The 15,092-nt window shown below is 34.7% G+C and overlaps 1 protein-coding gene across 3 annotated transcripts in view; it reads right to left on the reverse strand.

The window, feature by feature from the left end:
* The window catches only part of senp7b (SUMO specific peptidase 7b), a 48,412-nt gene that overhangs the window by 22,407 nt on the left and 10,913 nt on the right, over nucleotides 1-15,092 (reverse strand). For all 3 annotated transcript variants that reach the window (XM_067395940.1, XM_067395938.1, XM_067395939.1), the window contains 3 exons: nucleotides 13,996-14,296; nucleotides 9,993-10,090; nucleotides 2,489-2,629 (listed from right to left, as the gene is read on the reverse strand). In XM_067395940.1, coding sequence (XP_067252041.1) covers nucleotides 2,489-2,629; nucleotides 9,993-10,090; nucleotides 13,996-14,296 — 540 coding nt within the window. The remainder of the gene's footprint in view (nucleotides 1-2,488; nucleotides 2,630-9,992; nucleotides 10,091-13,995; nucleotides 14,297-15,092) is intronic.

Here is a 15,092-nt window from a genome sequence, read left to right on the forward strand (position 1 = left end):
CATATAAATCCGTCATTTATGACAAAGCATAATTAAATAATTTACTTACAGTTTGTGATGCAGCAGCTGTCAGATCCAATATAGCTGGCTGCTTCATCTTTTAACAAAAGTTTCTTTGAGAGCTCTCCATCACACTGTGCCTCATTCACAAAACAAAATGCTCCGAACAAACATATAATCCTCTGACACTTTACGCTAAGTGACAATCGCAGAATTTCCTTAGCAATATGCTTTTTACACTAGGTGAAAATAGTGATAGATTATATTTACACCATGTAAAAGTATCAGTTTTTTGCAATAAGAGTAAATAGTAATTAGATGCTATCTATACTTTATATCGGCAGATGCTATTTGCACCTCAGTATTTTTGTACATTAACAGGATGCAGTAATATCATAGAGTGTAAAGGATTATATTGATTAAAATTATTAAATGGATGCTGCCTTTCTGGGAGAACAAAACTCTCCCTTCATCTTCACCTTCCCCTAACCCTACCCAATAAATACTTTTAATATTATTAAACACTCATTAGGTAGTTTATGTCCACTTTTAGAACATTATTTTCATTTTTATTGAAAATTAATGCCATTCTGATGTGATACGTGATGAGAAAAATGGAGAAGAGCGAGCTCGACAAAAGGCGGATTCAAACCCGCGTCAATTGCATTAAAAGCCAGGTCTGCGAGTCTTACTCGCTACAGCTGTGCCACTGAAGATGTTAAATTCCGCCCGTCATTTTTAAGACTTGAGTGGCGCAACCAGACATTGGTTGGTGGAGCCATTGTAAATAGTGTTTGCCAACAAGGGACGCTATTTGCACTTAGTGTAAATAAACACTCCGAAATAAACCATCCACATGTTTCCAATGCTGAGATCCTTCTGAAGTCTGTACAGAGACGCAAAGAAGCTGTTTAAACTGGATGCATCCAGGCGAACATTCTTTCACTCGTCCATTTGCCCTGTTGTCAGCAGACTCAAGCGTGTTGAAATATGTCAGAAACTGAACACACATCTGTATACCAGTGGCAAAGCTACGGGTGGGCCTTTGAATTGTTGCCCACCCAATAAATAGTTGGTCATTTTCCAAAAAGATGAATAAAATAATTTAGCGATAATAATTATAATAAACGTATTATCACACTATAATTTTAGTTAAAAGAATGATTAAATCAGTTTTCCATGGTCAACTGCAGTTTTGTAGTTTCCCCTCTCCCTATAGGTGTATTTCACACGCTTGTCAAAATGAAAATTTTGATTTGCGGGTTTGTGGAATGTGGAGTTGAAATTAAAAGTTGTGAAGCAAATATCAATCAGTCGATACTTTAAAAGCCTAATTTGGATATATATTTGGATATGTACTGCTGCAAGAAACCAAGCAATGAAACTGCGTTAAAAGATTCTAAACATTAATTCAGAATCCTTGTATCTCCAAATTTCATTTATTTGTGTATTTTTTCATAAATCATTCCTATTGGTCACCCTTGACATCTCTATATGGGTCTTGAAGTATTTAACCAATAAAAAGTATTAAAAAGCGCTTGTGACTAAACCTCATAAATCCATTGGCTCTTCAAACTGTCAGTCAAATCCCTCTCTCGTGAATGTTTTATGTGTTTGAGGAGCGGAGAAGAGCATCTTAGTGTAGCATTTGTCATTGAGCCATAGCCAATACTCTCTTAAATAGCCTGTGTGTAGCACTTTATCTTTAATAACATGAGATTTTGGCCAAATGTCAGAAAAAAACCCGCATAGCTACAATAAACCTTATAACTTGCTGTAAATTGATGAAAACGTAACACTTTCTGCCTCAGATGCGGATGTTACGCTATGACATTCTTCAAAACTTGCTGGTCAAAAATGTCATAACCCCATTTGAGCTTGATTTTGGTAAAATGTTAATATAGTGAAACGTGCAAGTGTCTGACCATATATAAATTCAATAATTCATGTAGGTTATTTCTACTGTTTTGTAACTTTTAACTGATATGGCACACAGTTTTCATACTCAATATTTTATGAAGGCCCACGTTTAAACATTTCTGTTCCCCTAGGGCCACTGTATACAGTGTACACAACGTCAGTGATTATAAGGGGCTTATTTGCTTTTGACGCAACACTCACATCCAGCGTAGACAATTTACAGCCGTTAAGCAACTGAACTTCAGTGGGGGGAGGGGTCTATGGTGCAATGATATAACTATTAGTTGATGTCTTGCTTTGGAGGCATGCATATGCAAATGTATTTGCATGTGTGATGTCTCAGATCCCGCAATATCAAAACAAGCCGTTTTTTGAGGTTTAAATAAATGCTTTGTTTATAAAGACGAGGAAGTTTTATGCTATGAAACTTGCAGGATGTTTTACTAGTACAAAGACCTCTTATATGACAAAAGATCATTCCATGATCATTCCTTTAAGATCTTCTGGTGAACCACTTTTCTAATTTAACACAATTATAAATTATATTAGCAGCACAAGACTTTCTCACCACAATGGTCCCATTAGCCTTTGCCTCAACTGTGTCGTAATGAAGTCTGGTGAAGTCCAGTTCCATGATGGAAGGCACTTCTACTTTGGTCGTTGATCTTTCAACTCCTCCGTTTGTCTTTGGGCTATTTTGGTTCCCTGACTGAAGCATGAAGAAAGAGAAAATAATCAGAGAAGAAAAACAACCTCAAGACCTTTTTACAGGTTAGCTACAACATAGTTCATGAAAACAGACAAACATCTGGCCAGAAATATCCCTAGAGTTTTTAATAAAAAAAAAAAAAAAAAAAAAAAAAAAAAAACTTCTCTCAAGATCTACTTACTTAAAACAGCAACATTTAATAAAAAACAAAATATAAATTCATATAATTTTTTTAAATGTACATTCAATTAAAAATAAATGTTAAGTAAAATAATTATAATTTATTAATATTTTTAATTATATAACTTTAATTTATAACATATTTTCTTCAATTTACACTACCGTTGAAAAGTTTGGGGTAAGAATTTAGAGATTTTTAAAAGAAGTCTCTTGCACTCACCAAGACTGCAAAATACAGTAAAAATAGTAATATTGTAAAATATTTTTAGAAATAAAATAACTGTTTCCTATTTTTATATATTTTCTTAAGGATAAAAAAAAAATATCTCTGCTAATGTTGTAAACTATATAGGGTACGGAAGAGGATTAGGGCCAAGCAATAATAAAAAAAATAAAACCATCTCGAGATTAAAGTTGTTAAATTTCGAGCAAAAAGTCGAGATAAAATGTTGAGAATAAACTCGTTAAATTACGAGAAAAAAACTCGTTAAATTTTGAGAAAAAAGTAATTTAAAAGGTGCCCTAGATTCAAAAATTGAATTTACCTCGGCATAGTTGAATAACAAGAGTTCAGTACATGGAAATGACATACAGTGAGTCTCAAACTACATTGTTTCCTCCTTCTTGTGTAAATCTCATTCGTTTAAAAGACCTCTGAAGAACAGGCGAATCTCAACATAACACCGACTGTTACGTAACAGTCGGGGTGTACGCCCCCAATATTTGCATATGCCAGCCCATGATCCCAACATTAGGAAAGGCATTAGACAAGGGCAGCCAGTAACGTCTGGATCTGTGCAGAGCTGAATCATCAGACTAGGTAAGCAAGCAAGGACAACAGCGAAAAATGGCAGATGGAGCAATAATAACTGACATGATTCATGATGATATGATATTTTTAGTGATATTTGTAAATTGTCTTTCTAAATGTTTCTTTAGAATGTTGCTAATTTACTGTTAAATGTGGATAAAGTTACCATCGTTTCTTACTGTATTCACGGAGACAAGAGCCGTCGCTATTTTCATTATTAAACACTTGCAGTCTGTATAATTCATAAACAACTTCATTCTTTATAAATCTCTCCAAAAGTGTAGCATTAGCCGTTAGCCACAGAGCATAGCCTCAAACTCATTCAAAATCAATGTAAACATCAAAATAAACACTGTACTTACGCGATTAGACATGCTGCATGACAAACACTTTGTAAAGGGTACAAAGGGTTTTGAGGGTTACAGGGTTACATTTTGAGGGTTATATTAGCTGTGTAAACTTTTTTTTTATGTTGTTTAAGGCAAGCACAAGCTCTTGGGGCGTGGAGCACGAGATTTAAAGGGCCACACATCCTGAATCGGCTCATTTCTAATTATGCCCCAAAATAGGCAGTTAAAAAAATGAATTAAAAAAAAAAATCTATGGGGTATTTTGAGCTGAAACTTCAGACACATTCAGGGGACACCTTAGACTTATATTACATCTTTTAAAAAAAAGTTCTAGGGCACCTTTAAATTACGAGAACAAATTTGTTAAATTATGAGAAATATGTTGTTGAATTTCGAAAAAAAAAAAAGTCAATAAAATGTTGAAAATAAAGTAATTAAATTATGAGAAAAAAATTGTTAAATTACGAATTTGTTCTCATAATTTAACGACTTTTTCTCGTAATTTAATGACTTTTTTCTCATAATTTAATGACTTTATTCTCAACATTTTATCTAGACTTTTCTCGAAATTTAATGATTTTATCCTTATAATTTAATGAGTTTATTCTCAAAATTATATCTCGACTTTTTTCTTGAAATTTAACGAGTTTTTTCTCGCAATTTAATGAGTTTATTCTCAACATTTTATTTTGACTTTTTTCTCAAAATTTAACAACTTTAATCTCGAGATGGTTTTATTTTTTTATTATTGCTTGGCCCTAATCCTCTTCCATAATAGGCAGCCCTTACTTGCACATTACTATAATATTAAAAGGTTAACAACAGAGACATTTATTTTTAGATATAAATCAACACTCAAATAAATTGTATGCAATAAACTGCACATAAATCAGTTTTTGCATTAACTTCTTAATCTAATTATAAAATTATGTTTTTACTCCAATTAATTCATTGCTGAAATATAATCATTTACACAGTGGCTGTCATTTTTATGACAGATTTATTTAAATCATCAAGACATCACTTAACAGGTCAAGTAAAATATAATGAATAAATAGGCTAATATAGTGTATTTATTTAGCAAAACAGTTCAGTGTTATGGTAACATATCAAATGCTTATAAGGCAGTGTCCCACCGACCACTGCGTAAGTCAGACCATAATGTTATTAATTTGCTGCCCACATATAAAGCCAAACTTAAACAAGAAAAGCCTACTGTAAGAGAAGTGGTGCTGTGGTCTGAAGACTGTAAAGAGAGACTGAGAGACTGTTTTGATTATACGAATTGGGACATTTTCTTTGAAAACTGTGTAAACGCAAATGAGTTAAAAGAAACAATAACATCATACATTATTTTCTGTGAGAATATGTTGTACCAACAAAAACTGTTAGAATATATTCTAATAACAAGGTTTGGGTTTCACATGAGATGAAGAAATGTCTAAGTATTGTTCAAGGCAATATGATTCTTTTTAAAGACAAAAGACGAGAACTCTGAGCGATTATTGTATAATTGTATTATTGTATTATAATGGATCCTCATAAAGCATGGAGCAGTCTGCATAATATGATGCGGAGAGACACAGAAGCAACACAGCCTATTTACAAATACTGGTTTATCTGCGAATGAGTTAAATAAGTTCTATAACAGGTTTGATAAAACCCACATATTTAGATAGGGCTGGTCAAGTGAGTAGCCATGTCTGGAATACCACCAGCTGGCTGTCTGGCTAGGGTAAACCCTTATAAAGCACCTGGCCCAGATGGTCTAAGAGGGAGGGCCGTAGCTGGGTGCACTTACCAACTTAAAGGTGTTTTTACTAGATTATTTCAGTTTTTGCTTGATACACATACTGTCCCACAATCATCCCAGTGCCTAAAAACAGCAAGCCTGTATCACCTAATGACTTTAGACCTATTGCCTTTACCAGCATTCTATGTAAATGCACGGAAAGGGTTGTTTTAAATCATCTGCCAAACACCCATTTGTCAGATCAAAGCACAGAGAGGAACTGAGGATACTACTTTAACTCTGCTCCATGTGATTAGCAAGCATGTTCAGTATCCTGGTGCATTTGCCAGAATTGTAATTATTGATTTTAGCTCTGCTTTTAATACAGTTAAGACATTTTATTAGATTGATTATTAAAACTCGATACCAATGAACACCTTGTGTTATGGATCAAGGATTTTTTAACTGACCATCCTCAAAGAGTTTCTATACAAGGTACCATGTCTGATGAGGTTATTATAAATACCGGGGTCCCTCAAGGCTGTGTGTTATAACCTGCATTATTTCCTTTGTATATAAGTGAAATGCAGATTTGTGAAAGTAATTTTATGTTACTTAAGTATGCTGATGACATGGCTATGGTTGGTCTTATGGTCAGAGAAAAGGGGGATATAGAGAGGGCCTACTTTAGGCGTATAGACCGCCTTAAAACTAAGGAACTCATTGTTAGTACTAGGGAAGGGCCATCTATATGTCAGCCAGTTATAATTGGGGGCCAACATGTTGAGATTGTAAATAGTTTTAAATATCTAGGAATAATCCTAAATTGTAGTCTTGATTTTATTAAGCACACAGATTACATTTATAGGAAAACAATCCAAAGATTGTTTGGAGCTGGGGGAACTATATATAAATCAGACCAGGAGGAAAGCTTTACAAATAACGCAGGACTGTATTCACCCTCTTCAACATGAATTTGAAAAACTTCCTTCAGGCAGATGATATAGGGTACCCACAGCAACAAGAAATATCTTAAAAAAAATCTTTAATACCATTTGCTATTACTTTGTTAACTAAATGTTCTATGATTAGGCCTACTATGTAACTAAGGGTTGTTCGGCTATTTATTCAGTAATATAACTTAGTCATCTTATTTATGGTCTTAGTATTATTAGTTTATATAGTTATTTTATGTTTTTGTGTTTGTAATCAATGGGGCAGGTAGTTCTTGCAAGTTATGTTTTTGTGTGTTTGTTGTATTGGATTGTGAAGTCAGTGTTTGAAGATGAATTTCCACATGTGTGGACAATAAAGATATCTAATCTAATCCACACACATACACATACATACATACACATACATTCAGTATGTATATACAGGCATACACATACATATATAATTAATCGCGATTAATTGATTTGACGGCATTAATATAAAGTTTAAAATAAGATTTATTTTAAATACAAATTTTGTAACTTTATACATGTCTTTACTGTCACATTTGATCAATTTCGAACAATAAAAAAAGCAAACTTACTAACCTCAAATTTTGAAAGGTAGTGTGTTAATTTTACGTTGGAAAAATACTCTTTTTTAGATTATATTATACAATAATAATATATGTTAATATTATGTATTGGCTTATTCCATTAAAAAAAAAAAAAAAAAAAAAACATTTTATTGATATGGTTCCAATCTAATGTAGAATTATTATGCAGAATATTACAGTCTCAATTCGAGTCATGTGTAGATATAATTAATTAGTGACTTGCTGAATTTATTATTCTCAATTTCCTTGCACGTAATGACAATGAACAAAATCTGCTTTTCTTGATATTACTAAAGAAAAACACAGCAGCCCTTTACTCTTTTCAGAAACATGTTTCTTATTTCGTTTGCATTCTAAACTGAATGTGACACACCAATCTGAGTCGTATTGCTCTAATCAACCTCAAACATCCTGACCCTGTGATCAAGAGCCGAAAGCTTTTCTCAAAGACTTTGAGTTCAGAATTGCAACAATCCAAAATGCTGCATTCCTAACTGCCTCTTATACAAGGGTCCCACAGTGGATTTGTTCGCCTGTCACAAAAAATAACGCTAACTGAAGATGTGTCCAGCTTGAAAAACAATACTAACCATGCTAACATGGAAATTTGTTGATAGAGTTTGGTGAACCGTTGTAAACAATGGTAAATTTGAAACCCTACAACCATACTGAACAAATCTAGACTTCAAAAGACAGATGTACATGAAGATAAGTTGAAATGAGTCAATGTTTATTTAGCCTGGTTCTTCAGAACAGTTTCAAAGTTTAAACGAAGAGTTTCGAAACTGATTCTTGAGGACACAAAAGCTTTATCCAAAGAGTGTAGGTTAGGTTAACACTGGTAGAGACATTTGAAGATCAATCAAATTAGGGATGTCATGAGAACCGATACTTTGGTACTAATTCAGTATCAACATTTTAAAATACTAAAACTAATTGTTTTTCTACAGTATTGTAAGTACCGATGGTACCGAACATTTATGCACTATAGCATGTAGGCTGAATCTAAACAGATTATCAGAGCAAATCAATAATTTTAAAACTTTCTGTGAGATGTAATTTCACAAACAGTTTGATTGATTCGGCGATGCCACGTCTTCTCTCTTTCTCTCTCAAAATGTGCAAATAGCTTCACATCCTTAGTATCCACATTAATTTGTGCGAGCTGCAAAGTGCAATACAAGACTTTAGCGCACATCGTTTTACATCATGCCTATTTATAAACAAGTGATTTTAAGCTATAAAGTAATCGCACACTCTCTGAGAGACGATCAGTGTGCTCTCAACCAAAGCGCATTTAAAGAGTTAAAATGTATTAAAATAGTAAACAGTTGTAAAATTGTAATAATTTTCATATTACTACCGTTTTTACTGTATTTTTTGAAAAAAAATAAATAAATAAATGCAGCCTTGGTGAGCATAACAGACTTCCTTCAAAAATGTAAAATAAATAAATAAATAAATAAATAAATAAATAAATAATCATACCAAACTCAAACTTTCGAACAGTAGTGTACGTATTTATCCAGCTTTAGGACATTTAGAAAACTGTATAAGGCATGGTGGAGTGAGGATTGTATTTTAAAAATTCAGATATGTGTTCAGCCCTTTTAGACAGTGTAAAAAAAACTTGCAATTTTAATCTATTTAAAACATAAACTCTAAGACAATAGAAAATATCGACACCATTTGCGTTTAACAGGCTTTTATTTTCAGTGTCAACGTGCTATTTTGTCAACGTGTTAAAGCATTCAGTCTCTTTTTAAGAAAACCAATTGTGTCCCATTATTTAAAACACAAACTATAATCTATTCACATCATGCATGGGAAATGTAAATATGCAAAAATTAATTAATAAAACAACTTTACCCACACTTAATGGACTTAATTTAATACGTCTTAACACTGGCCTGTGAATTGGTGTTTCATCTGTGTTTGACTGGTAGAATTTTAAAATAGACCAAAGTTACAAAGCGCAAAGTCACTCCAAAGGGAGTTATTCTCTACATCACTAAACACTGTTTCTGAACTCCCTGAAATGCCTCCATTCTAGTCTTGAGTTTTCTTCTGGGAACGAACACATCACAATATACCTTAAGTCAGTCATGTGCAAAACAAAGGGACGGGACCTGGTTGAGTTGAATTAGTAGTGTGCTAAAATTTGCAGTTGAGGTAAGGGGCGTGACATTTTCCAGACACGCTCAAAACAGTTGACCAGTCTCAACACACTGATCAAGCCAACCAATCAGAGCTCATTACTCTATTCAGAAGGAGGGGCTACATAGACACAGGAATTACAGGGCTGCATTTCCCAAAAACATCGTAAGCCTAAGTTGATCGTAGAACAATTGCCACCAATGGTCACAATGCTTTTGGGAAACGCAGCCCAGAGCGTTACTGACAGACTGGGAAGAAAGAAGCTGCAAAATGTCAAATGTGTGAAAAAAAGCATGAAAACCTATTCTAATACAGCCCAAAAACAAAATCAAGACTTTGTAAAGTCTATGTATAAATACGGGCTCTTTAATTGTTGAGCGTCAATAATAAATGTCACCAGATATGACTTTTGTTTAGCATCCTGGCTGGGTTTGATTCATAAATTATTTGTAAAATAAATAGTGACTTTTATAATCAGCTTTAAATTAAATTGTGTGGTAAACGAATGCATGTAATGTTTCACATATGGTCGTTAACTTCAGAAGGGACATATCTTAAATCTACACCTATTCTTTATCTGTTACCTGAGTGTCCTTGATCCCCTCTGAGATCCGCTGCTCTTGCAAACTTCCAGAGACGTCATTCATCTCATCAGCTCCTTCATCATCGCTGGACAGCACGACTGAAGGGGAAAGACATTGACCAATCAGAAGCAAGGACTAGAATTATGTTAAAATGCCTTTGTACAAAAGGTCAATGTTCTTGCTTCCACTGAAGCACACAGGATGTTCTTTGGAACATGAATCATAAGGTTTTGCACATTATTTGCAGATAATATAATTTGCGATGAAAACTTTTATATTAAATTAGGAACAAATGAAGAATAGAAGCAGTGGTGTCAGACTTATGGACCACACCGCACATGTCTAAACGTTCTGGAGGACAAAAAAAAACAAACTTCAGGCCTCCTAGATAAACTTCTGATGCTACATTTTCCAATGAGGTAAATGCAAGTCTTGACAGATGTTTCCTTCAGTAAACAGTTTGTATGTGTATTTGAAAAGTTCACATGATTAACATCATCGAGGGTCAAATGATCGTTTCTACACTGTGTTCTTACAATTCAATATTATGTTTGTAATAAAGTTACCGGCCAATTTTTACTTGCATTTGGCACTTGATTTGTGTTAATTTTGGACCATGTATTTATCTTTTTCTCTCCTTCTCTGTAGCAGAAGCCTCTCTTTGGCTGGGTCCCATTATGGGCTTTAGGAGAGAAACGGGGACATGGGTAATCCTCTCTCTTTTTTTCAACCTTCCCTTCCTCTTCCTGTCTACCAATTCATCAGAAAACAATAACAAATTCAATGCTACCCATCTGTTTTTGCTATATTAAAATGGCTCGAATTGGACAGGTTTGCAAACTAAGTGGACATTTGTTAGCCATTTGAATCAATCCATTCAAATCCTCTTTTTCAGATCATCACTAGAGGAAAAAATAAATGTGAACTGAAGCTTTTAAGGATGAAAAAACACCATAAAATTAGTCTTATAAAGCTATTCGATAGCTTTGTGCGAGGAAAACAACCAAAAATTTGAAAGAATAATTCTTTTGAGCTAGATCTTTCCAATTCATCAGCTGATCTGGTTCACATAACCAGTCTGAATGAACTCACTGACTTAATGATCTGGACTGGAACAGAAGATTATTAGTGAAGAATGAAGCTGTATTTCAAACAAAGCTGTCATATGACTTCAGAAGGCTTGGAATGATGCAAAGGTACGTAATTAATGACAGAATTTCAGTTTTTGGATTAACTATTCCTTTAATGTAACTATAATAATAGGGGATAAAGAGTTTAGGACGAGCTGATCATGAGGAGGAGGATGGTACATCTGCGTTCCTCTCTAGCAGACAGAGGTGTAATGGGCTTTACTCAGAGCTTGAGGTCAGGATTCTAGTAATCTAGATTGTGAGAGTGAATGCTGCTATTCTGCACACCGCACACTTAAAGACATTAATCTTTATAAGGTCATCCTTCATCCAATGACAGCTCAGAACAGACGCTGCCTCCAAGAACAATGGGACTGACTGTCTTGTAAAAAGACATCTTTTTTTACAAGTTGGTTTAATTCAGTTTCACTGGCTTTTTTACGTTTACACTTAATTTCTCAATCCAGATTCCACTTTGTGCATTGCTGGAAGTTTACTATTTTATTTAGGGATACACAATATTATCAGTTCCATATCAGTTATCAGGAAAAGCTTTTTTATACCTGTCAGGTTAATTCAGTTTCACTTCTTTTTGAGTTCACGCTCAATTTGAATTTCTTAATCCAAATTCTACTTCGTCTATTGGTGAAAGTCTGCTAATTTAGGAATGCACTATATATCTGTACAATATCAGTTATCAGAAAAGGCTTATTTTTTTACCTGTTAGGTCAATTTAGTTTCACTTTATTTTTACATTCACACTCAATTTGAATCTCTCAATCCAAATTCTACTTCATCCATTGGTGAAAGTTTACTAAATTACTTCTTTAATAGACTTCTTTTGTTACCTGCTGAGTTAATTTGGTTTCACACTTTTTTATGCTTACACTCATATACAATCTGTATTTATTAATCAAGACATCTTTTTTATATATATAGAATCAATAGTATCAATTCTGGAAATGTAATTGTGCAAGCTCATTTCCCCAATTTTTAGTTTAGATTACCTTTGCCATCATCAAACGCTCAAAGTTAATCTTTAGAAACACTAATAAATTAAAGAGGATGTCTAATGCCATTTCATACTTATTTACCCTGTTAAACTAGGGATGGGCATTTCAAACAAAACTAATATCCGATGATCGCAGGGAATTATTTGATTATTATTCGAAAATTGCACCCCTCCCCCGCATGCACGTTGCCTGCCAAGTCCAGAATGATATATCTTCTACAAGATATATCAGGCTGGTCAGTCCACTCTCTGTCGCGCCTTGTGTCAACTCCAAACTGTACCGTGCAATCACATTTGTTTATTTCAGTGACGCAAACAGCGTCACTCTAGTGCGGTGAAAGTCCCTTCAATATCAACATAGATGGCGCACCCGAGAGTTTGTTCTATTCAGCCGTGAATTCAGTTTTAAATGACCAAAAACACATTAAGTCATTAAAACCCCAGCAGCTGACAGCACTAGAAGCTTTTATTTTAAAAGAAGATGTTTTCGCGTTGCTTTTCACTGGCTTTGGGAAAAGCTTAATATATCAGTTAGCTCCGCCCGTTGCTTTGCTAACGTCATATCCGCCCTACTCTGATTGGTTTACTCCGCTTCCTGTTTGCTCGGATTTGCTCCACCCTAGAAATCAAATTGAATCAATGGCGACTTTTCAATGGATTTTTCAGGCTACACGCACATAGAGAGAGCGGGGGGAGACCATTCAAGCTTTCGATCTGTATGATAAACTGTTTAATTCATTAGGGGATAGGCTATCTTAACTCATGGCATATAATGACTGTAACATGCTGAAACATATTAATAATATAAATATAACCGGGCATTCATAAAGGTGCGAAGCAGAGCGAGCGTTTTCATTTAATTCCTATAGAAGTTCCATAGGAATTAACTGAAAACGCTCGCTTTGCACCAGCTGACATGCACCATAGACCCTTTTCACAGACTGTGGTTGTAAGGAAAAGATAACCGTGTTTAGCTTCCCAAAGAACCCAATGTTAAGGAAACAGTGGATGCAGTTTTTATGGGGCAGCAACGGAGTTGTGCAAGTGTGTTTGTTTGTTCCCGGTGACGAACGTTTTGTAAACAAGGCCCAGTTCAATGCTGGATTTGCAGATCATTTGAAACTGAAAGACGGAGCAGTCTCAGCGATAAAAGTTCCCGGTCATGAGTCGGAACCACAGGCGGTAAGAAAACTGCATCAAATGTCTCTGTTTTCAATCGTGCATATAATGTAAACAACATGAACGTATATTGAATCAAAAGTTATCCAGGGATCATGCGAAATATATTGCGCTTGTGGCTCTTTAGCTTCACCCACAGCACGTCTTTAGGAGCTTGACTGTTTTCGGAAAGAAGTGGTACAGCTGTATCTGTCCTTTATAAATCTGATCAAATTAAAGTCTCTTCAGAGATATGAAGGATGCAATACTACTCTATAGGTACTCGAGATTAATATGAGATTGTCAGAAATTGGGTGTGTTATGTCCCCTTTAATTACACTGTTGAATGTAATCTTTAGCAAATCTCAAGATGAATATCCATTTTTATAATGTAAATTATAATGCTGTGATGCCTACATTCATTTGTAGCATTCATTGATTCACTGACCTCCTGAACATTTCCAAAAACAAGGTCTGGTGCCTCTGCCAATCAGAGTGTTTAAGACATACGTCTTCCATTAAAGACAAAGGCTCAAGTTCACTTTTTTTCAAGTGTTTATGGGGTAAGTTGGCATACACGGCATGCAAAAGCTGTTAAATGAACTACCCAGAACCCTGGAGGGTAAGAAAGTTTAAATAAGGCAAGTTTGCCCTCGATGTTTGAGAAGTGGTGGAAAGAATAAAATGAAAAGAACAAACGTACTCGGCTCTGTGGAGCTGGGCTTGGTTCTCTTGTAGGTCTTGCAGAAAACGTGGGGCTTCCTTCTCAGTCTGTTGCAGTAAAAAGACCCAAAAGGGTCTTTGCTCTTGGCCTCTGGTGGGGAAGTAGGTGGGTCTTTTCTAACAGGCACAGATGTGGTGGCTCTTTCTCCAGAGGACCTCAAATATTTAGCTGGAGCTTCCTGAACATAGTGGCCTGAATGGAGGCTGGGTTCATGACTGGACGGTTTGGAAACAGATTCTTCATTCGACACAGTTCCATTCTTGTTTTTGCTTGCTACATTCTGGAGTCAGAATACAAGGGACAACAGAAAAGAATAAAGTGGTTATAGATGACATAAAGGTTGCTTTTGAAAGATCTAATATTTTAATATTAATTAGGTAACATGACTGAATGCTTCAGAAATGCAACAAAGCAACTTTAGCATTTTAACATAATTAGTATGTATGACCTAACACTTAGGCTAATCATGGTGGGAATCATAACTTTGCTACATGAGTACCAATGTCAGTATGACCAAAGTAATAGGTATGAATGAAAATTCAGCTCATGGTGAAAATTCAGCTCAAGTATATTAATTAGAAAGCATGGGAGAACGTCGGACCTAATTAAAGGGATAGTTCACTCAAAAATGAAAATGTGCTGTTAATTTACTCACCCTCAGGCCATACAAGATGTAGGTGTGATTTTTTTCTTCAGCAGAACAATAAGAATGAATTAATTATATGAATCACCATGTTTCAGCTAAAAATATTGTTCTACTGAAGAAAAAAAAAAACAAAAAAAAAAAAAACACCTACATCTTGGATGACCATAGGGTAAGCAAAAAATTAACAGCAAGTTTTCATTTTTGGGAGAACTATCCCTTTAGTATTTATGCCCCAAGACTTTGCCACAGTAAGATTTATACGAGCCCTACGATGGTACAGGCTCAGATAATCAATATTAAAAGGTTAGTTCACCTAAAGATGAGAATTCTCTCATTAATTACTCACCCTCATGTTGTTCCAAATCCTTAAGACTTTCGTTCATCTTCAGAAAGCAAACCTTTTTGATGAAACCCGAGAGATTTCTATCCT

The sequence above is a fragment of the Chanodichthys erythropterus genome, chromosome 10 (assembly GCF_024489055.1).
Source record: "Chanodichthys erythropterus isolate Z2021 chromosome 10, ASM2448905v1, whole genome shotgun sequence".
In the NCBI taxonomy this organism is placed as follows: Eukaryota; Metazoa; Chordata; class Actinopteri; order Cypriniformes; family Xenocyprididae; genus Chanodichthys; species Chanodichthys erythropterus.